This window comes from Heloderma suspectum, chromosome 4 (genome assembly GCF_057233095.1).
Source record: "Heloderma suspectum isolate Gila_16-S chromosome 4, 16-S_ref, whole genome shotgun sequence".
Taxonomy (NCBI): domain Eukaryota; kingdom Metazoa; phylum Chordata; class Lepidosauria; order Squamata; family Helodermatidae; genus Heloderma; species Heloderma suspectum.
Window position 1 is genome coordinate 186,502,193 of NC_139461.1, and position 27,768 is coordinate 186,529,960.

Sequence of the window (27,768 nt, forward strand, 5' to 3'; positions counted from 1 at the left end):
GACACTGGCTCATGCCCTTCTCATGGGCTTTCCAGGAACACCTGGCTGACCATTGTTGGAAACAGGATCGTAGACTCGATGGACCTTTGTTCAGGCTGCTCTTGTCATTCCCCTCAGTAAATCTCTCAAACTCTCCTTCCTTCTGAGTGCTCTTTTTCCTGCTCTTTTCTAATCTAAGCCACACACACACACCATACAAGTCTTGTAACCCTTTCATCAAGGAGTCCTTTTTCTTGGTGCACCTGAATCTGATTCACTATTTTGTCTGCCATGGTGGCCATGCCATTCCACTTCTTTTGACTTGAGCTTGAGCTGAGTCCAAAATGCTCCCCAACCTCCCAGCTTTTCATAGAATAGTAGTAGAATAGTAGGGTTTGAAGGGGCCTATAAGACCATCCAGTCCAACCCCTGTTTTCTCTGACAGCTGCAGAGGTTCCCTACATTGCAAGGAATTGTGTTCACCAAATTGACTTATGACCGTCTCAGCCTGGTCCAGATTCCTTTCGGAAGGGCTACAGCATCACATGAGCATGTTAGTTCCTCCCTTCATGTAGGAATATTTTATCCATGGTAACTTGTACCTTAATGTCTTAGACCTTGGGACAAATCCTTTCTCATTCTGATTTTGAAAAAGAATACTATAAAAATAATAGTGATCCCTACATAAATAATTCTTATAATAAAGTAAGCCAGTAACATAAACTCAAAGTATGCATTATGCATCTCTAAAAGCAGCCCCAAGTGTTAGGGGTGTGTATGGAGAGTAGGGTGGCCACATTGTATTGCCCCCCAAAAAGAGCACACTGATTTGCACAAAATTGGCATGTGCTAATTTATATGTGGAGATGCAAATTTAGAAATAATTACTATAATTTAAATAGAAAGACACTGACTAGGTTCACACAACATGACAACCCACACTCAGGGTTGAGTATGGGTTGAGTGTGGGTTATCGTTGAACTATGGGTTGTTGTTGAACTATGGGTAGTTGTGTTGTGTGAACCCAGTTGTGCTAACAAACCATGGTTTGTTAACCATAAACAACCCAGGAAGAGAACCCATGGTTTCTTATTAACAAATGAATAACTGTGGGTTATTCATGGTTAACAAACCACAAACCATGGTTTGTTAGCACAACTGGGATCACACAGCACAACAACCCACAGTTCATTGACAATGCACACTCAACCCATACTCAGCCTTGAGTGGGGGTTGTCATGTTGTGTGAACCCAGTCATTGTCATCCCACAATTATAGGGAAGACTGTGACCAGGTGACCTGTTGTGCCTGCTCAGTCTGATATCCAGGTGCTGCTGACAAGCAAATTCAAAGCCTCTGTTCTCCTTCCTTATCGTTCTTTATCTTTAAACCAGACTTCGACTTGGCAGCCCTTCAAATAGAGGATCATCCTCTGTAAAGTAGGACATATGGACACCAGGCCAAAGAGAGTTTTGGAAGCCTGAAGGCTTGTATGTCTATATTTGTTTAGTTATTCAGAAGAGAGGCCTGTGAGAAGAGTTACAAAGACAGAGGCCTGGCATTGTGTGATCAGTAGCTGACAAATAAAACATCTGTCTGTTTTATCATAAACTGGACTGGAGCTACAGTGGCCATGTGCCCTACTTTACAGAGGACAGTCCTCTGTTTGAAGGTGTCCACTATTTGAAGTGCTGTCCAGTCCAAAGCCTGTTTAAAGATCGAGAACTGTAAGAAGGGGAGGGAGTGCAGGGCCCTTGAAATTGCCCAGCAACCGTTAGCATCAGGAGAACAGTTGGCTGAGCAGGCTCACAGGCCAACTGTTTACAGTATTTCCCACTATGGCCAGATGTATTGTATTTCTATTTAAATTACAAAAAGTATTTCTAAATGTACATCTATATGGATATGCCAAGGTTATGCAAATCTGTGTCCTCTTTTGTCCTCTATTTTTGTGAGACCTAAGTGGCCACCCTAGGACCACTGTCTTCTTTGGGAAATAATCTTGTACATAGTATTAATCTCTTTGTGTTACATGTGTGGGTCTGATAAATTTGTGGCATATTTAATTACCTAGTCTGCAAGATTATCTCTGTTCTGTTGACAGCACCACCCCTGCCCTGCCTTGAAATTGTTTCCCAGTTGGCCCTCTTTCCCTCTTCCTTTCCCCCCTAATGGAACATTCTTAAAATTGCAGAATGGTAAGAGGTGTTGTTGTTGTTGTTCAGCTCCTTGCAATTTTAGGCACTTTCTAAATGAAAGTAAAAGAATAAATCTGAAAAAACCTGTGGGTGGGCACTGTAGTGCAGGCTGGCAAAGCCAGTTTTGTTCCATAGCATGGATAATTCTGGTGATGAAAAGTCATTGTCATAGAAGACTTCTTTCAAAGAAACAACAGAGGCACAAAACCAGAAACCAGAGATTGCACCCAGATGTTCAGCTTGATATTAAGATTACATTTAAAAAAATGGTTTACCAATATCACTGAAATGTTTCAAGTTGAACTGCGAGTATTGGAAAACTTGGGAGCAGGTATGTTGCTGAAAATGTTATCAAAATGACACTTGTTTATAAGTAAACCTATAAAAAACTGGATAATTAAAAAAAACACTTGACATTCATGGATCTAGGCAGAGTTTCATAGCATCTGTGCATAGAAATTACACTGCTAAATTAATCATAATTATTATTTATTAACCCCCTAAAAAAAAACTAGGTGCTCTACAAAATGTTATATGAGGTCTTGCCTGCAAACTTACAGTAACAGTGGCTGGTTTTCTTTCTTTTTTCTTTACTAAAAATGTATCAGCCCGCAAATATGTACCATGGTTTAGTCTCATTGGCTTGGATCCTAAGTTAAATTGTCTTAGAGTGCAATGATATACACACTTATCTGGGAATAGGTCCCATTGAACTCAATGGTGTTTACTTCTGAGTAGACATGTACAGGATTACACTGTAAGGATGTTCACCTTATTCCTATATTTCTTGGTATAATTATGTCTGGTCTGTAAAGCTACCCAAGGATGTGTAATTGCTGATTCTCCATATGTACCAGCTAGAGACAAGTGCTTTAATTTTAGGTCCAATAATATATCTATATTATTTATTACATACTTGGATATTTTAAACACTCCACATATTGTGACAAACAGATTTCCTGCAATGGGCCAATTCATATGAACAGAACACTTTTTAAGAAGTACAGAACATAAGTAAAGAAGCAGAAGACACCCACTAAAAAGCTGCTGGTGTCAAACAATTCCTTCTTCTCCCTTTGCCCATATTGAAGTGATACATTCTTTGCTACCAAAAAGGGAAAAAAAGAAAAGAAAAGTGGTGGTAGTGGGAATCCATATTGCCAAACAGTTGTGTGAAACCTTATAAGAGCTGGTCATGTCACAAATGTTATGAACAGCTACGTGCTTTTGCCTTGGTGATTTTTATACCACATAGTGAAATACAGAGAAGCAACTCGTTTGGGAAAATAATGCCTTCTGCTCAAAGACAGCTTGCGACAGTTTTGGTGTCGGAGGCAGAAAATCCAAATGGATCCTGTCCAATCTTTGCTGGTGATAAAAATATAATAATTGACAATATGCTTCAGTTTAATAGTACCCCCAAATCTGCCACCCGAATCAAGCTACTTCACTCTGCCTAATAGTAGGGCCGTTACTGTTCCTCCTGAAACATTTCCATGAAAGGATTTAAATTGTATATGCATAATTTGAGTGGATTTCGGGATTGATGTTGGACACCTTGTCCAAGAGATGTCCAATCACACTATCCTTGCTGTGATGATAGTTGCTAGTGAGTTCTCGGATCTTTGCTGCAGTTTCTTCATCTACTTTCATTGATAGGTTACCCTGAGAGCCCATTATCTATAGAGGCAAAAGAAGACATATCCTGTGAGTGAATCAGACATGTACATGCATGGTCACATTAGCTGTGAGGCCTTTTAAGGCCTTCTTTGCTATAAGAGTTGCTACACAAGACAGATGGATTGCTTGATTTGTTTCCGATCCATGTCCGTTTCACATGTGTTCATTCATCAGTCTGTTCCATCCTGTTTCCACATCAATCTGATTTTTTTTATATATATATATAAATAAAAAAAATTATGAAAATTCACATTATTTTTGAACTAGTTTTTTCAAAAACTATGCATTTGCTGTTGGCTGTTAACTCTGGACTGGGCACTGCAGTTAGTTTGTCCTGGTTCGGACAGAAGACAAACGATAGTTAGCTGATGCTTCTGCTCGTTGTGGCTGTGGGGAGGGGTTAGTGCACGAGCCCACAGCTTGTTCCCATGCTGCTAAATCAGGGAGGGGAAACTTTAAGCCTGGGGACCAAATCTGGCCCTCCTGGGGTCCCAAACCAGCCTTTTGGGGTTCCCCAGATAGCAACACCCCCTTCCCTTGGCTCCACCCCCTTTCCCTGACCAATCATCATTTGGTGGTTTCCCGCACTTTGTGCAGCTTTCCCCCATTATAAAGGTTGAAATGCCATTCCCACTGGCAGTCAGAGCTTTAAGCTACCATATGTGGGTAGATGTTGTAATTTTGGCCACACTCCTTTTACTTTTTGCTCTGCCCCTTTTGCCTTCAGCCACACCCATCACTGGAATGTGGTCCCCAAGAGCTTCTCCAACACTGAATTCATCCCTGGGGCTGAAAGAGATCCCTCCCCACCTGCCACCTCCATGGACTAAACCATGGTTTAGCATAGAGCTGTGCACAAATGGCCTCTCAAAATTCTCCAACCTATTTGTGGGCAGAGAAATTGTGGGGCGGGGGGGGGGGAAACAACAATTTTACCAAATTTCTCCTAGGGGAGGAGAAATTCTCCAACAGTTTCTCACAGACAGGGCTCACTATTGGCAGGGATTGTAGCACAGCTTCTTTCTTCTTTCCTGAGGGGTTTTGGTTTATTCCACTGCTTCTGTTGGTGGCAACAGCATCAACTGTGTTGAGGCTTCCGCTTTTCTGAGGCAGAATATTGAATTTCTTTTGGGTTTTGAGCTTACCTAATCACTGCGAGTTGGCCAAGGGTGCTGTGTGTGTTTTCCCTCTCTCTTACACATCTTTCCACTGCACTGCAGCCTCCCAGGCCACCTGCACTTCCTGAACTGAAAAAGCCCCCGGGGAGGAATTGCCTCATGACGTCTTCCTCCTGATGGCTTTAATTGAAGTGCGGGAATCCGAGGAGGCTACAGGCTGCCACAGAGAGGACTGTACAATGACAGACAGGACACTCACGCACACTCTTCAGCCACCTCACAATTAAGGTAAGCACAAGAACCCTAAACCCAACCCATGAGAATTTCTTCAAAATTTCTCCTCTTGATTTCTTTTCGAAAGCAATTTCTTTTCTATCAAATTGAATGAGAATGGTAAAAAAAAATGTGGGAGAAATTTTCGGCACAGCACTAGTTTAGCATTATGTCCAAATGCAGCAACTGTGCAGGTTCAGCTATACCTATTAATGGTGCCTATTATTTTCCAATGTATGCATTCAGGGACATCATTTCAGATTTTTGTAGTGGGGGTGGGTGGTGGGTGGGAGAAGATTTAAAACAGCTGAAATAACTGCCCTTGAATATTTTCAAAATTAAATTATGGCAATGAAACAAAACAAAAATATTGCCCAGATCCAGCAAGGGAACTCCATGTCATAACGCTAATCTGGGCTTCACCCATCAGAATCCGTAGAATGCAACTTTTGATGTGCACGGGGCTGTGCTTCTCTATCTGCCATGGACAGTTGTTAAGCACAACCAATTGTCTGCAATAGGAGCTGAATTAGGTGGGCGCAATTTCAGAGAACTGGTAGTTTCAAGTAACTTGTAGTTATTTTTGTTTCAATATTTTATATTAAGGGCAGCAGTGTTAGCCATTCCAGTCAGACAGTTAGCCCCCGTCCGTTTCTGTAAAAAAGAAGGGAATTTGTGCTCCTGGCATGCCTTCCTGGTCTATAGGTTATTTCACTGACAACAGTCTGTATGTAGGACCACTCCTAAAGGGTAGGACCAGTCATGCATGTTACGTGTTCAAGTGTATGAAGCTATGCATGGAACTTTTAGGTCATATTACTTTACCCCCAGCCCCCCCAATATGATATCTCTTTATGCCTGGGGTCACCAGTGTGCTCGTGGACATCTTTTTTGGGGCACTTGCCAGCCTGCCTGCCTCTCCTGATTTTTAGTTTATTTCTTAAGATTTTTAAAAACGCATCTTGTTTTTAACTGGGTGGGTGGCAAAATGCTGCCCTCTGGTGCCATCTTTATTTTGGTTCAAAAGACTGTTTTTGTGCTTTGAAGCTCAGGCCCCACTTCTGCCTTGTACTTAAGTTCTTGGGTAGACTGACTTCTCTTTTACTTCTGGGAAATGAGTGTTTTGTGGTTGGCCATTTTATGAACAGGCCAGCCTCCCATGGCATCCATTTTGCGAGAGTGCCCATGACAGTCTCTCAAAATTCCAAATGTGCCCACTGACCCAAAAAGGTTGGGGACTCCTGCTTTATGCATTGTGGGTGGGTGTGCATTCCACCTCCATCAACACATGGAGATAATCTGTATTTGCATGAGTGTGGGCCATTTGAGAGAAAAGGATTGTGGGAACTGGGCCCATGCATACAGATCCACGCACTGCAGAGCTAGGCTATGTGTTACTTTATATGCATAGTGGGGAAACACACATGCTTATTCCACACCATACAGAGACATTCCTCAGCCAAGTAAGTCTGTGAAGCAGCCCTTAGTTCAGAGGTAGGGAACCTGGTGCCCTCCAGATGTTTTGAACTACACTCCCATCAGCTCCAGGCAGCATGGGCACTGGTGACTATGGGAGTTGTAGTTCAAAACATTTTGAGGACACCAGGCTGTGGAAGGCTGGTTTATCCAATCTCCCCTTTGTATCCTGACTTACATTCGACTGCTTGTGTCTGAAATCCTTTTCCCTCTGGAGCCTGTAGTGGTCTATCTCTGCTGTGGCTTCTTCCTTGGCTTGCCTCAGTCGCTTTCCCTTTCCTGAAAAACAAGCCAAGCCAAGTAATTAGCGTTGCAGTGTGAGTTAATATCATTTGTACCTAGCATTTCTTTCATATGTGGAAAGCCCAAACCTGGGGCTGAGTCGGCACAGATAATGCCATCCCCTGTTGTTTTCAGACACTGTGAATTAGTTGTCTGCTGTTCCTTTATGCACAACCCAGCCTCCAAATCCTGCTTCCAGCCTGTCCCTTCTCCTTCCTTGAACTAGGAGAAACTCTGTTGCAGGCCTGCATTAAGAGCCCTGCCAGGAAGCTGAATATAACCATTGTGAATAAACCTGTAAAGTTACCGACAGCTTGTGGAGCCTGAATTTAATAGCCAGAATTCAACAGACCACACAACTTCTCCCTACAAATGATCTTTGCCTCCATTGTAGAGATTAGAAATGATTCTCTCCCTCAATGGTTTCTTAGGGCTATGTCTCCAAGTCCCCCTGGTGTTTGGCATCTGCATGGCATGGTGAGAAAGGGGAAGGGCTCCTGAGCGCTCATGCCTTCTGCAGAATGTCTCATGTCCAAATCCCTGTCCAAATGTCTGGAGACGGTGAGTGGCTGGATGGGGAGGAATAAGCTGAAGCTGAACCCTGACAAGACCGAGGTACTTTTGGTGGGAGACAAGAGGAGGCTGGGGGATGTTGACCTGGTGTTGAATGGGGTACGGCTACCCTTGAAAGACCAGGTCCGCAGCCTGGGGGTCATTTTGGACTCCCAGCTGTCCATGGAGGCTCAGGTGTCAGCTGTGAGCCGGACAGCACTGTATCAACTCCATCTGATACGGCGGCTGCGCCCCTTCCTTCCCGACCATCTGCTCCCATCGGTAGTACATGTCCTGGTCTCCTCTCGTTTACATTACTGTAATGCGCTCTACGTGGGGCTACCCTTGAAGACGGTTTGAAAGCTGCAGCTGGTACAGAACGCGGCGACTTGCCTGATTAAAGGCAGCCACCGGCGAGATCACATCACTCCAGTGCTGAAGGAGTTGCACTGGTTACCAGTTGTTTTCCGGGCCAAATTCAAGGTGTTGGTTTTGACCTTTAAAACCCTATATGGTTCCGGCCCAGCCTATCTTAAGGAGCGCCTCCAGCAACACCAGACAGGCCGCTTAACAAGATCAGCCTCGGATGGCCTTCTCTCTGTCCCATCAACCAGGACAGCTAGACTGGTGAGGACGAGGGAGATGGCCTTCTCTGTGGTGGCCTCCACTCTGTGGAACTCCCTCCCTAGGGAACTCCGCCATGTCCCCTCTTTAATGAGCTTCCGCCGTGCATTAAAAACATGATTGTTCAGGCAGGCATTTGGGGTGGGTTAGGGTATTTTAGAAAGTGTTTTTATTGTAGAATTTTATTGTTTTAAACTGTTTTATTATATGTTGTACATTGCCCAGAGTGGCTGGGTGACCAGCCAGATGGGCGATTAATAAATTTAATAAATAAATAAATAAATAAATAAATGTGGTGGGCAACATGTTCCCACAAGCCAGGCTTGCCAGCTTTTGATTCCAAAAATACTGCTCTCATGAGCAGAGCTGTAGAAGGTCAGGGGAAGAACCTGGTTCACCAGGGGGGTTTCTCCACAACAATGGAAGGAGAAGCAAATGGAGGATTACATGGATTTTTTCAAGGAATCGGCTTTGGTGCACTTTGGTCTGTGCAGGGCTCCACAAGCGAGTGCCCCGCACCAGTATAAGTCATTTCACAGAACAGACTTCTGGGTGGGGGGTTTGGAGTAAATGTCATCAGACTGGCAGGGGCCGCACAACCAATAATAGAGGCTCCCCCCACTCCAGGCTCTCCTTTCTCCTTCTGCTGATACTCTGTAATGCAATGGATCGAAGCTTAGCACTAATTACTTCCTTACACCAACAAAGCAAACAGTAAGGAAACAGAGCTGCAGATCCTTTGTTACTCAATAAATCCTGGGAGGTCTCCTCCCATGACATGGTCTTGCCACAAAACAGTCTCTTTCTCTCTTGTTCTCTGCCCCTCCCTGCCATTAATTACTTCCTTTCAACAAAGCAAACAGTAAGGACAGTCAGCATGGATATTTACACAACAAGCCTCAGTGACCACAATGGGAGTTACTTATGAGGAGACACCTGCTTCCCCAAGCCTTGCCCAATTCTGCCAATTTCTTTCTTTTCTTTCCCTCTAAAAGTGCTATCTCACTTTGTCACTAGTACACATTTGTCCAGCAACACCCACACCCCTATTTCGCTATGCAATTGCATGATAGAGGCATAGTGAGATGGAAGAAATCACCCATCCTGAAAGGAAGTAGTTAAACACATCACATTTTCAAAGGGGTTTTGAATGTCACTGTGTCACTATCTCACATTTGCCAGCTATTCCTATACCCCGCATCTCACGATAGTGAGATAGTACGATAGTGAGATCAGGGGTATAGGAATAGCTGGCAAATGGTGAGATAGGGGGTGTAGGTATTGCAGACAAAAACACTATTTTGCTTTAATGCTTTGCTTTAAAAAAAAAATAGTTACAAGCTCTCCGGAGCAGACCTATAATTTGCAGACATAGCCACCAGAGTTTAGTGATGGCAAGGTGAAGTAAATGCTATGAGGTAGTTCAGAACTCTGATGGCCAGCTGTGAACTGGCGGAAACATCGGGAAACACAGGCGGGGAAAACACTGGGGAAACACCCCTTGACCAGGTCAATGAGGTCACAGCCAGGTGAAAGACACACCCCTGGGCAGGGCTATCTTGCCAGAGTAAATGCAGAGGGTGGTGCACACCACAACAGACATGCAGACAAGCCGAATTAAGGAAAATAATCAGACTAAAAGTAGTCTCAGAAGAACCGTTTTTTCCACGATAAGCTCTGGGGTGGCTGCGGGATGGCCACAACATCATGTATCCCTAACAATCTCCAAACACAGCCAGCTCAGAGTAAATCACTTGTGGAGACACCCCACCCCCCAGAGGCTGGTTGAGGGCAAATCCTGATGGATCATGAACAGAGCCTGAGTAACGTTTTAGACTGATTAGGGCAAGGCCTGGCAGGCCATGGCTAGAAACTGGTAGAATAGGGCAGGTCATGGGTGGGATCAACAGCCAGAAATATGTTAGCCCAGCTCTGTCATTTATTGGTCTTTACATACTTGTTAATGGTTCTCAGGGTTGTTTTACTGATAGAACCAGTGGTTGATTGGTAATCCTTCCGTGCGCATACTCCCTAAAGTAGAGATAAGCAATCTGATGCCCTCCAGAGGTTTCGGACTACAACTCACATAACTTCTGACCATTAGCCATGCTGGCTGGGGCTTATAGGAGTTGTTTCCAAAACATCTGGAGCACACCAACCTGGTGTGCTCCAGGTTTAGGGCCCACCCCTGTCCTAAATGGTACAGGCTGTCTGCTTGATCTATTGGCCACAATGAGGTAATGGATGGATTTCATGGGCAGAGTATATCCACACGGGGATTCATATGCATATGCATCAAGCACACATGATGTTGTGTGTGTGGTGAATGCATACAGAAGGCTGAAACCCCACCATATATTGAGTCTACATATCAGGGGGCATGTGTCTATGTGCTCTGCGGCAGCCATTACATTAGTTGACCTGTGTGGATCTTTCTTTCTTTTAGAATAGTTAAATATTTGTTGTATCAAGCCAGTGCAAAGTAATCTTATTTGTTTTTATTTAATGGGGGCGGTGGGATTTATGTCTCTCTCTCTCTCTCTCTCTCTTTAATGAGTCTGCGTTTTTAACAGCATGTGTAAACCCAAGAGCAAGCACAATTGCTTCCATTGTCACAGTCTGTCCTCTTCCTCTGTTTCCCCATGTGCTGGCTACAGGAAGGAAACTCCTATTGATTTTACTGGGTGTTTTGATTATGTGCTGACTCCGTGATCAGCACCATTTTATTTACTAGCTCTCACATCAACAACCAAATGTTTCCAGGCTTGCTGACTGAAAGGCACTGGGCATCGTCACAACTCATTCTTTGGTGCAACCGTTGATGATTCCCTATCATGCTTTTAGCTTTAAATAAAAAACTTCTCCTTTTCTCCCCCTCCCCCCATTTGCAACAGCAACAGCCAGAGAACAGATTTCAGTTGTCGTTGATGAGAAAAGACATTATTCTGAAAGATTTGCCTTATTGATTTGCAGCCAGGGATGCTTCAGTCCATACCAACTGGATTCTATTTAATGCTGGCAGGTTTCCAAGGCACTACAAAGATATAGCTCAGCCATTAACTGCGTTGCAACATTTACTTTTTATTGGGTTGCCCCCTCCCTTTACCCCCTCCCTAAATGTAAAGGCGGGTGAGGACATCAAAGCAGATTTCTAGCACTAATACATTGTCGACATGAAAGTGAAGGTAAAATCAAGAACTGGCGACACAAGTAATAACAAGAAACAACAGGGAAGCGATTACATCCAGATAATCTTTAGGGAACACTAAAAACAAAGATCTCAATTTTGCGAAAGTCCCAGATAAATGTCAACATTCCCAAGTGAAATGTACTGTACATATTCATTTATTTGGATTTGTCATCCTACCTGAGATGGGAACCTTAAAAGAAATCCGATGACTTTGTTGGGCCTATGAGCTGCCTGCACTGCTGCTAAGGGACTGCTGTCCCGTTCTTGACAGTCAGCCATCACCATGGATGCTTCAGCACAGGAGGGAAGCCGTTCTGTGTGGCACAAGATTGTCTCCTCCCATATATACCTGTCTGGACTTTAAGCATATGTTCTGAAATCCTTTTCTGGGTGCCCCCATCAAATGAGGTGAGGTGGGTGGCTACCAAGGAAAGGGCCTTTTCAGTGGTGGCACCATGTTTGTTGAATGTCCTCACTAGAGAGGCTCACCTGGCATCTACCTTGTCTTTTCAGTGCCACCTTTTTATTTTCCCAGGCGCTTTTTAGACATTCTGTTTGGGGTTTTAAAAATATGTTAGTGTGTTTTAAGAACCTTGTACTATTGCTGGCTTTCTTTTATTCTAGTTTTTATTATATTTCAAACTTTAACAATATTTTTATATTATGTTTTATGGTGCTATTGTGTTTTATGATCTTAAGGCTTGTTTTGTCATCCACCCATAGAGCTTTGGCTATTGGGTGGCATCAAAATGTAATAAATGCATAAGAGCGCTATGAAGAGGCCTGAGGGTTACGAGAGTGTGGTGAGTTGGGTGTCCCCATCTTAAAATTTTGTAAAGCAGGTTGTAAGGTAGGGTTGGGGAACATGTGGCCCTCCAGATGTTATTGGACTACAACTACCATCAACCCTAGACAGCATGGGCAATGGTGAGAGATGAGGAGAGTTGCAGTCCAATGAAATCTGGAAGGCCACACTTTGTCATTCCTGCTGAAAGGGTACCACGATCCCTTTAAGAACATTTGTACTTAGAGGAAAAAACCAGCCAAGAGGAAGAGGCATGGTGAGGGAGGGGCCAGCAGAGGAAACTGGAATATTCTTTAATCTGGACTCTCCTTCTGTGGACTAAAATGTGACAAGATAGAGGTTTGGACTAAATGATCTCTTGGTGGTTCCTTCCAGCCCTGTGGGATTCTTGACTGCAAAAGTGGGGTCTGCCAAACTGATCAAACACTAGGATGGCTGGAGATTAGCTTAATGGCCCTGGCAAAGCAGCCAAGTACTCTCCCTTTGTCAAAAAGATTAGCTGGCTTGAGCCTTGGCCTGTTCTGGAAAGGGGCAAGTTTTCTTCTTCCACGTTCTCCCCTCTCTCCTAAGGCAGGGGAGGGCAACAAAATTGGGCTGGATTGATATCAGGGTGTGCAGCCTCACCCCCTGGCATCAAAAGGGCATGACCACAGCCCCTGACACCATTTTGTCCCTGGCCGGCATGTCAACACAACAATCCGCCCAGGAACCAGCTTTGCTGCATGCGGTCACAGGCAGGGACTCCACTTCCCCTGCCCCATGCCTTCTCCCTTTGGGAGAAGATGCAGGGCAGGGGAAACTTTAGGTCCCTAGTGGGTGGGTCAGAAGGATGATCATTGGAGAAGGCCTGTGTACACTGAAGCCACTTCTGCATTGTGCCTTCTCCCTCTGGGGAAGGGATGTGTGGCAGGCAAAGCCACTGCAGCTGAGCTGGTGGCTGGAAGGCCGCTATGCTCCTTCAGCCACAGGTTCGGCTTCCCCAATGGGGGAAGCACCTGGGACAGAAATAACAGTGGGATTTCTCCAGGGGAGCCGGTTCCGGTCCACAGGCCAGAGGGTGCCCTCCCCTGTGGTAAGGGGAAATCTAGGTCTAATGGAGAGAGTCAGCCTGTGAAAAGAAGTGAACTGGGGATTTGTGAAGGTGCTGGCTACTCCCACCCTAGGCATATGATGGGGGAGCAGTGACTTTTGAGACATCTGTTGGAGTGGTTTAAGCTGTGAAACTCCCTGAGGGAAGGAGGGAAACAGGGAAACTTTATCCCTGTAAATACATGCAGCTATTGCAACTATTACATGCCTGTAAGCCTCCAGTGACCTCATTCCGAAGGAAATCAAGCCTGGGTGGTGCACCCCCCCGGAGTTCTCATCACTCAGAAAATTGGGGCACAATAGATTGAACACCAGATTGACATTTCTTGGCAGCTTCCTGCATCCTTCTTGACATTAAGGGCAGCACAGACCTGCGGTTCCTCACAGCGTGCAACCTCATGGCAGCAGCTAAGAGCTCCAGCAAGGTGACCCCCACTTGCTTTCAGAGGCGAGCAGGCCCAAACGGCACTGCTCCCTTGCTTCACACGGGATATGATGGTAGGTGTGGCAGTGCGAGCATGCCCTTGGGTTGCAAGCGACAGCTGGAAGAGCAGTTAGGAGCGGATCAGAAGGAGCTGTGTTTGTGGTGAAGAGTGTGAGCTAAGAAGCCCCCTGTTTAAATCTTGCCCAGCAACCAGGGCCTTAAGGACACCATTCTTTTAATAGCTTCGAACCAATATCTCAGTCTTCCCTAACTCAATGCCTTCCAGATGAGTTGGGACTAGAACTCCCATCATCCCAACCAGCATGGCCATTGTGTGTAACTGGAACGAAGCCTACATATGTGTACTTCAGGGGTAGATGGCCTTTGTGTTTTTTTTGCCTAAGGGCACATTTGGAATTTTGAGAAACCCTCCTGAGTACCATCACCACATCACTGCCATGGGAAGCATGGCTAGTTGCAAAGGCTAGATACCAGGTAGCCTAGAGGCATTAATAGGAAATGAAGATGGTAGCTTCTGGAGGCCCTCCCTTTGCTTTGAAGTGATCCCAGCTGCCAGTAAGAAAATGTGTTATTTTTTTAAAAAGGTGGGAGGGGTGGGGCACCTCGGAGAGTGCTCCCCCCAAGTGTCTGGGGGTGCATTGGTGCCTCTGGGCACCATTTTGCCTAGCCCTGGTGTAGTACCCCTTTGAATGAAAGGTACCTCTTTTTACCAGTACCTTTCATTTTTCTTTCTGAGGGTTGGGAGACCCTCTGGGACAGTACAGAATATGGTATAAAGCGATCCAGTAGGTAAGAGGACCTGGTGAAAATTGGCTGCCACTTTGTACAGGTAGAACTGCTTTCCACTAGCACAAATTTATTTCTTATTTTTATCCCTCTCTTCAACCAAAAAGGCTCTCAAAGCAGCTTACACAAGATCAATAACAAACAAGACAATCCGTGCCCACCCGCTTGCAATCTAAAACACAAGACATAAAAGGAAAAAGGGATGAGGAGGGAACAGGAAAACAAGCAACCCCAGGCACCAATTCTTTAAGTTCTTGTAATGGCTGGCTTGCATGGAAACAGTTGAGGGAAGGAGGAGTGTGATAGAGCTGGTCTCTTAGCAGAGCTAATAGAATGGCCCTGCTTCTCAACTTTTGTTCTGCTGCATAGGGTCTGTACATGTTATTGGGAACCCCGCAAATGATCCCTGGTCACTTAGACATACACAGAATGTGTGTGCACAGATTCTATATACATAGGCTGTGTTCTAACCTTTAGGATCAACATGGGGAGGTTGGAGTTTCCACTGGCATACTGCCCCCCTCCACCCAATGTTGATTCTATGTGCAACTGATGTTTAAAAACAGCTAATATTACATGGAAACAGAAACAGAAAGGGGTGCAAGCAGAACAGCACAGACCCATAGTCCCTAATGACAGTATGGCCTTATGGCTTTTGGCTGTATAGATCAACTTACTATGGATGCTGTGATCTTGAAGAACACATAAGTGAGAAAACACAATCTCTCAGTAGTATATTGATTTTCGGAAAGCCTTTGATTCTATGCTGCATGCCTGGCTACTTCAAATACTTAGAGAGTACAAAGTAAATCCCACTGTAATCGTGCTGCTAGAAACTACAGTGACAACATGGAACATGAATATTGTTATAGGACTACTATCTCATGTATTTGCTGAATCCCCAACTAGACTCGAGAGCCTCCTAACAACCACAAACATTTTAAGCAGAGATAGAAAAACATTGTTTGGCCTTTAAAAATGTGCAACTCTCTACTCCACTTAATTAAATGTAAAATTGAAGTTCCTCCACCTTGTAAACACTACTAAGTTATCAACACTTAATAGAAATGTCACCTTGATTTACCTGGAGATGAGTCAGACAGGCCATGATTCCAGTTTAAAATTCTCTTGGCAGCATCTCTTCAGACAGAGGATCATTAGAATGAGCATATGACTAAGAATAGTAAGCAATTAAAACTTGGGCAGTCTGGATTCTGACCTTCTCCATGGATATAATTAAGAGGTCCGATGCTAATATAAATGGGCTTGATAAATGAACCTGCATGCTCATGATAAAATTCAGAATGCATCATCCAAAAACCTCAGTGGAAAGGTACTACATCCCTAGAGCTGAAGGTGGTAGAGGATTAGTTTACATATCTGCACTTTCAAAAATTAAATATAAAAACTGCAAAACTACTTCAAAACATCTAATCATGTGGCTCTCTAAGCAGTGACGAGGGATGATCAAACTTCACCTTTTTAAAACTCAGTGATAAATCATTCCAGACAGTCTTAGTATTAATTGAACAATGAAATGGAAATCCAAATCTTTGCTTCAGGGATATCCAGAAATCCTTTGCAGAGAAAAAGTGGATGTGGCCTCTTTGGTGGGGTGTCTGATGCTGCAATCCTGCACACACTGGGCTTACATCTGAGCAGACATCTATAGGTTTGCATTGTAAGAGCAGGTCAACTAAAAGCAGAAACCGAAGATTTGATCAGAACTATGTAACACTGACCATAGATACTTGTAGAAAAGAGAAAAATCAGAAACCATAGAACATCTCATAGCTGGCAGTCCTGTCTTATCCAATACAGACAATCTTGCCAGACACAATTAGGTTACAAAAATCATCACTGCCTGTCAGGGATGGGCTGAGAGATTGGGATCTGCTGGTAGATCACTTGACAATCTGTGCATTTCTATACCAGCCTAAACCCCCACATTTAAAACTGGGCTTTCTGCTTCCATTTTAAATGCAGGATCACAATGGACTCCCTTCCTTTCCCCCTTCCCCCTTCCCCTTCCTTTCCCCCCTTATCTGAGTCTTCCATATGTTTCATTATACAGCCACTAGATGGCGCTGTGGTCTAGCGCCTCTTCTTGTGGGTTTTCCTCTTTTTAGGAGGCAGCTCAAACAGAACTCAAGTGCTGTAATTTAATAGCTCATTATCTCCGATCTTTTAAAAAATGGAATAAAGGTCATTTAGTGCGGGAGATGCCCTGGAGGTTGATGACATAGTCTAAAGGACCTATGAACTTCTGTGGGTAACCAGTCTCAATAGCAGGATAAAAGCTCCATGTGAAGAAGTCCTTTGTTGTCAGTTGGCAAGGATTTCTGGTTTAACTCTAGCAACACCCCCTCCGCCAATTAGGCTGTTAGGAGTTCTGAACTGTAGTAACCCAGCCATAGATCTGTGCTTGAATATGCTGGTCACCCCAGTGTATGTTTCATGGGCTATAGGAGGCACTATATCCACCTGTCTCCCAAGCATTTTGCATCTGGCTCCAACCCCTGACATTGTTTTGCACCTGGTTCCAGTTGGTAGACCTTAAGTTTCTGGTAAAAAAATAAATCCGATCTTGCAAGCCAGAAGTCTGCCAAGGTCTGAGCTACATCAGTTCAGAACTCCTCCCTTTTTACAAATATAGTCCTCCTGATCCGGTTCCTAAGAATCAAGATCACACTTCATACTGGGATGAACCTATTGCAAAACATAGAATAGAACAGAATAGAAATCCAAAACCTCTGAAACCAAAGTCAGAGAGAATATATTTGTCTAAGTTCATATTAAATACAATGCCAAAAGCTGCAGATGTGACATGCTGCTAGGACATACCTGAACCATGATTGACACTCCTTACAGAAGGAGGCATCATGGGATATCAGCATCCTACCTGGCACAACTAAAAGGTTACATTGAGCTAGGATGTGGCAGGCCATTCTCTTAGCACAGCAATCACAAGACCAATAAGGTCCCTACACCACAAACGTAATCTTTTTAAATCAGCAGGTGCACTTTCGTTATCATATAACCAACATATTAAAAGTGGTCTCTAAGCAAAAATGATCAAAAATATCTTAGCGCTGACAATCAGTTCCTCCATACCCCACTAAAGCATCCTGTTTATACTCCTGAAAATCTTGTATGTCCCCAGAGGAAAGCAATCATGTTCCCAAGCCCAGTACACCAAAACCATCTTGGACGCAGTGCTCCATTGCTGTTTCTTGTCTGATCTCGTCTGATCTCAGAAGTTAAGCAGGGTCAGTCCTGGTTAGTACTTGGATGGGAGACCAAATGGGAATCAGGGTTCCTGCATTAAGCAGGGGGTTGGTCCCAATGGTCTTGTAGGCCCGTTCCAACCCTATGATTCTATGAGTCTATGAGACACAATGGGCCTTGATTGCCATATTTTTTCCACTGGTGTAACTCTGGAATCCCTTGGTTAACGTTAATGGGGTTCTGCGTCAGAAGGATCAGACTCATACCCTAACAAAGACACATTTGGTGAATGCTTATGTTTCAGACCTGAGGCAGTTGTTCATTTCTTTCCCCCATTTTACTCTGACTTGCATGCCACATTGGATTGAATGCGGTTGCACCGCACATGAGAAGCTGTAGCAGATGTTGTGCAGCAATGAACCTCCTCTGGGCATGGCAAAGTAGGGATGGCATGGGCACCCCATTCAGTCTGAGAGTCTGGCAGACCTACTCCTACCTGCACCCCCGAGCCCCGCTCTCCAGGCCCCTGACCGTGCTCACCCCTGCCTGCACTCAGCGAATGGCCTGCGCTCACTTTGGCAGCCTTGTCGAGCTTCGCAGTCGCCATTTTCTGAGAAATAAAATGGCGATTGCAAAAATGTGCGAATTTGCACGTACGTGAAAATGCGCCTTTTGCAAATGCACTTATTCGCGTATGTGTGAAAATGCATATTTTATGAAAAATGCACATTTCCTTACACCCACTGTGTGCCTTCGCAGAAATGCGCATTTCACACATGAGAATATGCACATTCGCAAAAATGTGCATTTTCGCGCATACACAAACATGCACATTTTTGCAATCGCCACTTTATTTTTTTTAGAAATGGTGACCGTGGAGCTCGATGAGGCTGCTGGGGTGAGCGTGCTCACTGAGAGTGGAAGGGGCTCGAGATCAGTCTGGGGACTGGTGAGCAGGGGCATGGGCTAGGCAGGAGTCCGGAGAACCCGGATGGGGGTGAGTTCGCACATCCCTATGGCACAGTGAGGAACACAAAGCTCAGAAAAAATGCGTCTTTCAGGTGGATCTGTGACTCACAGATGACTCTGGATAGAACTGACTGATCCAGCAGTGAATTATCTGCTCTGTGGGCAGCTCAGTTCCAAATCAGTATCTGAGTGCGTAGATTGAAGGAACGGTGGAACACCATGCACACTGAAACTCTTTTGAGGCCTTGCGTCCATTTATGGACCACTTGTCTTGCTGACTTTGCTTACCGCAGGATTCAAAGAGAGATCAAGTGTGATTATACAAAGCTTCTCCCCAGAAGAAACAATTTGGCAAGGGACCACATGGGTTTATTGACTGTCATTTCATCTTCTGGGATGTGTATTCCTCCTTCTACCTAACCCTTTTTATTTAATTGCACTTGCCAGACTCTATATGTCATGGTGATCTCTTGGATTATGTACAGATGGGTACAAACTATTTTAAAAGCTTATCCCCCCCCCCGCAAAGAGCCCAAAGAGCATGCTTTACCAGGGTTGATGCTTATTGAATATGATTGAGCCTCAATGTGTTCAGCAATTGCTCTGAAGCCTCCAGCAGCCGCTGCCCTGGAAGTTGGCTGACTCACTGAAAATGCTTCTGGATGGCCTAAAATCCAATATCTAGATTCAGGTTTGGACCGTCCATCAGACTTGAACGTCATGCCCAACGTGAGGGTGTTTGGACATACCTTTGCAGTTTCAACCATTTATTGCAAACTCCCTTAAAAAGGGGGATTTGAAGTACTAGATTCTCATGAGATAGCAAGACGGATGGAAGTCAGTGATGTGCAAAAGTCCAGAAAGAATCTCACTTTTAAGACTGTTTTCTAGGGATGCAGAAAGGGATGTGAGAAATATTAGTAGTCTTATCACTGAAACTTTTGCTTCCCTAGAAATTCCTCACCTTGTTCTTCACAGCAAGGACCTCCAAATTCACCTCAAAAATTGAAGTCACGTTTTGTAGAACTCTACCCTGATTTCCTCAACTTTGCTCACAAGGTGAAAGTTTTGTTCACCTGTCTAGGGTTGCAATCGTAAACATGCTTACCGGGGACTAAGTCCCATTGAACACAGTGGGATTTACTTCTGAGTAAACACTTTTTGTTTCTCTCATAATTTCTTAGATGTTTTGTGTGAGTAAAACTGTCACATTAGCTTTTGAAAATCCACTTCGGGTCTAATTTGTTGGAAATGGTATCAAATTCTGAGTCTCATGCTGCCAGATTTTTGTGGATTTCAAATCACGCTCTGCCTGGTTTCATTAGTTCATTAGGAGTTCATTAGAACTCCTTTAGTGTTCTTAATGGTTTCATTCAGTGTTGCCTGGCACCAACATTGTTATCCTTTCAGTGCCAGGCAAAGACATTTTTATTCTCTCAGGCTTTTTAATGTATTTTTAACATGCTGTTATTTATAATATTTTACTTTTGTATTTTATCCTGCTTTGCAAATCACCCTAGAATCTTTGCTGATAAATTAATAATTTTTTTAAGCACCAGATCTTTTGGGAATGTGTATTTTTAAAAAAAGTCACACTGCATCATGGGCTTTGTGGTCGTCCATCTACATAAACAGTTTCTTTTCTCAGGCAGGTATATATGGTGTGATTAGGAAATGATTTGAGGAATATTGGCCCTTTTAACTGTGCCCACCACGGATGACTCCAGGAAGTCAGCTAGGGAGCAGACAGCTTAATGGCACCTGGGAGATGGATCAGAAATTGGGAAGCATCTTGTGGCATGCATATTAGGAGCTAGGGGCTTTATAAAGGGGATCTTATAGAGCATGAATGATGACAGGACCTAAGAGGCTGGACATTATCACAACATAAAGCCATTCATTGTATAACCTATGGAAGCACTCCTCTGACTGAATATAAAGCAAGGCCTACAGAGTATACAAAGGTAGGTACATTTCTTTGGTCAAGAAGTCACACTATATGATAAATGCACATGATGCCAAGATGCATGGTGTACCAACATGGGTAAAGACTTTATGTGCTGAAGAACTGCTCCTAAGTTAGGCCTTATTCTTTGACAACTTAATTGGGGCCTCGGTGTGCAACATTTTTAAAAGTCCTCAACAATATTAAGATGAATGATAAATTCTGACATTATCCATTCCACAATTGCAGCAATCCACAATCTCCGCCACCTCAGACTTTGGCCTCTTGAAATTGCTTCTGTTTTTAACCCTGCAAAATCAAGCAAGGTGTGCTTGACACAGTGTGTGTATTGCTTCATGTCATTGTAGCATGGCAGCCTCTTAGGTTTTCCATCATGCCATTGGTTCAGTCACACCAATGGCCTGCTGTTTCTCATTTCATTGCATTTGGACACTGTGAGTAAATTGGCACCGGTCCTGAAGCGTCGCGGATGGTTTCAACCACTGTCAATATATATGACTCAGTCTATGTTACACCTGATTGCATCTCATGACAGAATCTAGATCTAAACCTGCTGTTTCGCTCAAGGCCAACCCAAAGCTAATGAATGGTTTGGATCACATTAACCTTTTTTTCTTGCACATTAGACGGCGCACACAAGGGCCTGTTGTTCGGTCATTCAAGGACACAACTGACAGCAAGGGTCAGGATACAGCAGGCCTTGATGCATACCAGATGTGTGGATCTCATCACACAAGAGGTGGTGGCAGGGATATAAATTTAGGTTCAGAGCCATCTGAGTGTAATATGGCTGCAGGCAATGGTGACTGAGTAGGCCAAACTCCAGGCCTATATTGCAGACCTACTAAATAGTAATCATGTAATTAATACTTCTCTCAAAACAGAATTTTAGGGTGAGCAGGTGTCCTCTTTTAGACACCCTCTATTTGAAGGGCTGTCCTGTCCTATTCCAGTTTCAAGACAAAGAACCATAAGGACGGTTGCCTATCAACGGTGAACATCTGGACAGCAGGGTGAACAGGCAGGCACAGAAGTCACCTAGTTCCAATCTTCTACACTGTGGTGAAATTACTGTATTTCTATTTAAATTAAATTATATAATTATTTCTAAATTTGTGCCTATACACATAAATTATCATATGCAAATTTTATGCAAATCACTGCCCTCTTTTTTGGTGACCCATTTCCTCTTTTTGGTGACCCATACTTGTCCACCCTATTTCTTCCTCGGTTAATTTTTCTTATCTGGGTGCCTATAGAGAGCAGAATCTTTTCTTCTCCAAGAATAGCTCACACAGATCCTCCCTTACTTTAAAGTTAAACACCAAGCACCAACATCAGGGTGTAAACCCAATGATGGGGTATGTAAGCTCCCTCTCACATGCATCCACAGCAGTGTGGAATGGCAATTCTATTGTATGAGCCCACACCTACTGCGTAGTGTGAATGTCAGTTAAGCAACTGTGGATATGGGATCAATTATGGGTGCTTTTTCCATCCAGTCACTGCTCTCCTTCCTGGCAGCATAAGGAATGGGTGGGAAAGACAATCTACCAAGATTGCATGGGAGCTGCCTCACTGCATCTTCATCCTGTACTGCTGGTAATAATATGGGTCATTCTGACCAGTTGGCTGCTCTTTCAGGCAATGATTAGGTTGGAAGGGCCTGTACAACTGGCCCTGTCCACATGGAGTTGGGGGTTTCAAACATTACATTGATGGGGAACCTCCACTCCATGGGCAGATGCAGCCCATCGGGTTTCCCATCTGGCCAGCCAGCTTCTTTCTCAGGTTCTGCCCCCTCTCCTGGCAGGGATTATCTGCTTCCAGCAGCTGATCAGAGAGAAAAGCTTTCCCTTGCTGAGCACTGAAAAAAGTCTCCCTTTCTCAGTACTCAGCAGTGAAAAGCTCTTATCTGTAGGACAAAGCCACGGGGGAAGCAACAGGGCCCAACATGGATACTTCATTCATGCACATTTCCCATCAGTGTGGGATCACACTGCATGTGCATTTGTGAAGGGGGTCCTGCTTTCCCACGTTATTAGGAAGAGGCTAAAGAGCCCTGGGGAGGATGAAGAAAAAAAAACTGGATCCTCAAATCTACCTTCAATCTAGCAAGGGAGGCTCATGAGCAGAAATGGGCTTCTTCAAACGTATCTGATAGAGATTCATGTGCATGTACATCCTCCAATGGAATGTTCATCTGAGCCCCACTGAACCTTTTCAGGCAGTCATAGAGAACAGCCTAGATATATATTTTTAAATATGGTAAGTAGGGGTGTATGAGAAATTTGTTTAAGTTCATTTTTGATCAAGATTTACCCAGTTTGCACCTTTCAGACCGAACGCGGACTCAGACACAACCTGCGGTCAAAGTCTGTACGTTTCGGAGCTTGCAGTGTGAAATGCATTGTGTACATTTGAAAAAAAAAAAATGTGTGCGACAGCATGTGTACATTTGAAAAATAAGCACAACTATGCTTGAAGCAATTGGAGAAGAACCAGTACATTTCATAGATGTGCACAATTGATGTGTACATTTGGAAAATACACACAAAAATAGGCACAGATTTTCATGTGAAAAGAAAAAAACAAGGCTCACAATCTGATACAGATTTAAGCTGGAACAAGCATTGAGATGGAGTTTGGGGGACTTCGATGAGTTGAAATTTTGCTGATTTGCCATCCCTCATGGTAAGTGGTATATAAATCTATTAAATAAATAAACAGCAGAGCCAGTGGGGTGGAGGCTGAAAGGCTACAATGAGTTCAGTTCACTGGAATGTCTTACTGTTTAAGTTTGAAAGCAGATTTGCACCCCCTTCAAGTGATCACTGGGGAATATGGCTGTGCTAATAGCCCTGCCCCAGAGGTTTCATGGCTTCCTTGCCTCCCCCCCGCCCCGCCCAACATCCATCCATTAACAGTGTATGTCTGCAGAGGGAAAACATACACACTTAGAGAGCTACGCTTTCCCCCTGCAGACGTCCATGGACAATATGTGGATGGGGGGGGGGCTGTAGTAAGGCCCCCTTCCTTGGTAATCACGTGTTGGGAGCTTTGGAGTGCTGTGAATGCATTGCCAGCTCTCCTTTTATCTTACATCTGTCTCCAGCCCTACACAACCATTAAAGGTAATAAAATAAAATAATAAAACAGAAGTAAGGTAAAGGAGCTCTGTTGCTTCTAATTATCCCCCCCCCTTTCTCTGTCGTCACTCTGTTTTCCCCTTTTGTTTGTACATTTTGTCTTAAAGAGAAACAAACAAATTAGCCCACAAAAGAAAATGGTGGAAGTGCCACTGGTGTCACCCATCTTAGACTGGGGAAAGATCTACTTGTGCACCCCAACCAGCCTACCAGTAATATTATAGGCTACGCTTTCTCATGTCTATCTGTTGGTCTTTCTCTGCAGTTCCAATGTTTCAAAGAGGCTTTCGAAATGCCTTTTTTGCATCCTCCCTCAGAACAAATAAGCAGCAAACAGTGAAGCATATATTTTTTTTTTTTTTAAGGGTTGGAGTTACACAACAATCTGTTCCCATGAAAACGAAGGTCATGTTTTCAGTCTAACGTGCCAGGACCTCATCTGTTCAGAAACAGCAAGCTCGCTGTTTTGCTTTACAACTGAATCCTGCTGATGGCTGAACACTGCGCTGGTGAACTGCTGCTGACTGGTACAGATTTCCTTGGAACTGGTGCACACAGAAGTAGGTTTAGTTTGTGTCAGGGGTTTGCTGAAAAGCCCAGTCCATGCGGGTTGCTGGCAGAAGGAGAATGTGTCACTGAAGCAAGCTCCTCTAGAGTTGTGTCAAAACCTAACGTCCTATTTCCCAAACGTTTTCTTCCACTGCAAAAGAGGATTGTGTTTTCTTTTCTGCCTCATTCTCAAAGTACTTTTGAACTTCTTTTGAATTTCTTTTGGGGGTGTTTGTGGTCAAGGATACTCTGTTTTTTCTTCTTTCTATTATCTCTCTCTCCACTGCTCTGCAGCTTCTCTGGCTGCTCACACTTCCTGCTCTGAAAAAGCCCCATGGGATGAGTTACCTCATGAGTTACCTCATGATGCCTTCCCAGTGCAGGCTGGTGGCTCTGAGGTCAGTGGGGTGATGGTTCTGCTCTGTGTTTCAGTCAGAACCAGTCAGAACTCTAAAGGAGCTCCTTTAGAATTCTGACAGGTTCTGACTGAAACCCGGAGCAGATCCACTGCTCCAGTGTGCCCTCCTCTGGGTTTTAGGTGAAGCACAGGCAGCCAGGGAGGCATCAGATGCTGCACCACACCAAGAAGAACTTCACGGAAATGTTCTCCTTTGAAATGTTTTGAGAAAGCAATTGCTTTTCCATCAAAATGAATGAGAATGGATGGAAAAAGTGCTGAAGAAATGTACTACCATAGACCATAATGCATCATAAATGTCTGGGATTGAATAAACATTCCTCACCTTGTACCCCTCATTCAGGTGGGTGGCCTCCAGCTAACAAGGTTAAGGCAATGGAGTCATTCATACCAACCCACTCAACTCTAGTGGTAGCTAGGCATGGATGGCTCAATGGATTTCCAGTCCATGTCAGTTTCACTGTGTTCATTCATAAGCCCCTTCTGTCCCGTTTCAGCATTAATTTCCTATTTTAAAATGAATCCTCGTGAAAACTTGTATTTAAATATGTATTTTGAATGTGTTTTCTCACAAAACATGCATTCCTAAACATATTTTATCTCAAAACAAACATTTCTAAACCTATTTGATTATAAAAAATGTTCATGTTTCTATTTTGGGAAGGGGTTTTTTTTTGAGCTGAGAACTGTATCATAAAATTCAGAGAAGTAAAAAATCTGAAGTTAAACTACATTCTGATCTGCACATTGCTCTGTGAGCTACAGAACAGCTCAATTCACATCTGAATTCACAAAGATCAAATTCTTCCAACATCCCTAGTGGTAGCTAACAGAAGTGAATGGAAGGTGGCAGGCCTGTAGCTCTGAACAGGATAGAAAAGTCACATGAGACATAAATCAGTGGAGGCATACCATGCTTCATGGAACTGAAGCCAATTTCATTAGCAAAACATATTAATAACCTCTAGTAGTAAATGCATGCACAGCTTAAGACAGCCCCCAAGACAGTAAGGAGAAAGTGATGTAGAAAAATAGGGCAGCAAGAGATGAAATCTTGTGTAAAGATGAAACAGTGCTTGAATATCCTATGCTTATTCTACAGATGCCGCTGAAAAAGAAAAAAAAAAAAGAATTTATTTCTATGGTATTATATACCTATAACTTACAAAAATGTACCAACCACCTAATGCATACCATTGGAGAAGCAGACAAAATCAAGCAGATTTTAACCACAGTGGGCGGTAATGTAAAGAAGTAAAGACATTCTGGATTAATGGAATCAATGCCATTGGGGAGAGTATGGGATACCATTAGAGCCCAGTGTGGTTCTTGAGGAGGTTCATTGGAAGGGTTAATGCTGATCAAATATTAAAAAAATGGTAGGGAGTATGTTAAGTCATATCTTGATTATTAGTGGTCCAAAATTGGATGAAATATCAACTCCCGTCTTTAGAGGTGGAAAAGAAATATATGGCTGGGATAAGTAATCTGGTACCCTCCAGATGTTTTTGACCACAACTCACACAATCCCTGATAATTGGACATGCAGTCTGGGCCTCATGGGAGTTGTAGTCCAAAACATCTGGAAGGTGCCAGGTTGCCTACCTCTGGCTTAAAATAGGAATGTATAAGATAACCATTAGAAGATATTATGGAAGGCTGTGTAGAAAAAAAAGGAAGGAAAGAAGATATTATGGACTGTTGGAACCAGAAAACAAATGATCAAAATGCTGGGAAAGAGGTCTTGGAGACCTCTTTATTTGAGGAAATAACATGATAAAAAGATAAATCCAATTGTAATAATTTAGGGTAAACTCCTATGAACTGAGGCCTCACTGCTTGGCAGTTCCCACACTCAGAGGCTTCTGAGATTCCAGTGTCTTGCTGGGCTGAAGCTGGCAGGGTGGGAAGAATGGTGGAGGCACTCTTTGCCTGCCCATTCCCTGATCTCATTTATTTTAGCTAGATGGGCTGAAAAGCCTGTGTCATGAAGGAGGAACGGTGGAGGCAATGTTTGCCTTCCCATCCCCTGATCTCCTTTATTTCTCTAGACAGGCTAAAAAGCCTGTGTAGCAAGGGGGAAACGGTGAAGGCAATCTTTGCCTCCTCATCCCCCGATCTCCTTTATTTTCGCTAGATGGGCTGAAAAGCCTGTCTAGCAAGGGAGCTTTGGAGGGGAAGGGAAGAAGGCTGGACGAAGCTCAAGATAAATCATATCCTGGCCTTGCTGGTCTCCTCCCCTTCCCACCCACTGTAATGTTCCCTTTTCCCTCTCTCCAACCTCGGAGAGGTAGCCAGTACAGTTCTCTCTGTGCCAGCTACAAGGGCTCAGGCTCGGGAGTCAGATCTATGACTCCTCTTTCCGAGGTCATCACACTGTCTCTGACATCAGAAGGGGTTTTCTGAGCCATCCTATGGTCCCCGGGATGCTTGCCCAAGGACCATAGGATTGCTCTCTTCATTCACCGATTGATATCCTTTATGTTAAAATATATTGGGGAGTATCCAAGCAGGCTGTTGTGCAAGCAGTGGTCACTGCAGATTTTGTGCTGCAAGTGGCACTCACCACTTGTGCAACGGGGATTTAGCGCTTCCTGTTGGAACTGGAAACGAGTGGAAACACTCATTTCTGGAACAGGGCAGGTCAGGAGAGCTCGCATTAGGAAGTGCTAAATTCCAGCTGCGCAAGCGGTGGGCCCAGCTTGCAGAATGGCCTGTTTGGATACTGCCCACTGTTGTTTATTTCATTCATGCTTCTGTTTGTGTGAACGGCTTCTTCATAAGTGAAATAAAATTTAAACAAGAATTCTAGTGCCTTTCTAATGAGCCTTCAACAAAGGAATACAGTCAGTCCAGCAACTTACTTTTTTTGGCTTCTTCAAGCTTGTCCTTGGCACGTTTTTCTGCCTGCAAAAGCTGCTGGATTCCCTGAGACTGGCTGGTCATTTTGTCTCCTTGAGCTCAGGGAGTCTTTGCAGGGACTGGGAAGGAG

At 43.9% G+C, this 27,768-nt stretch overlaps 1 protein-coding gene across 1 annotated transcript; it reads right to left on the reverse strand.

Annotated features, from left to right (window-relative positions):
* Positions 1–2,389: 2,389 nt before the first annotated feature.
* Positions 2,390–27,768, reverse strand: ATP6V1G3 (ATPase H+ transporting V1 subunit G3). The gene is made up of 3 exons (XM_084851517.1): positions 27,641–27,768; positions 6,903–7,003; positions 2,390–3,857 (listed from the first exon to the last, which is right to left on the reverse strand). Exons 1-3 carry the CDS (start codon positions 27,720–27,722, stop codon positions 3,684–3,686), a joined length of 357 nt encoding a protein of 118 aa, XP_084707643.1. The 5' UTR covers positions 27,723–27,768; the 3' UTR covers positions 2,390–3,683.

Coding starts and splice junctions, on each gene's coding strand:
- ATP6V1G3 (XM_084851517.1), bottom strand. CDS start 27,722: ATGACCAGCCAGTCTCAGGGAATCCAGCAGCTTTTGCAGGCAGAAAAA. Junction 7,004..27,640: donor GCTTGAAGAAGCCAAAAAAA/GTAAGTTGCTGG, acceptor CTTGTTTTTCAG/GAAAGGGAAAGCGACTGAGG. Junction 3,858..6,902: donor TCAGACACAAGCAGTCGAAT/GTAAGTCAGGAT, acceptor TTGCCTCTATAG/ATAATGGGCTCTCAGGGTAA.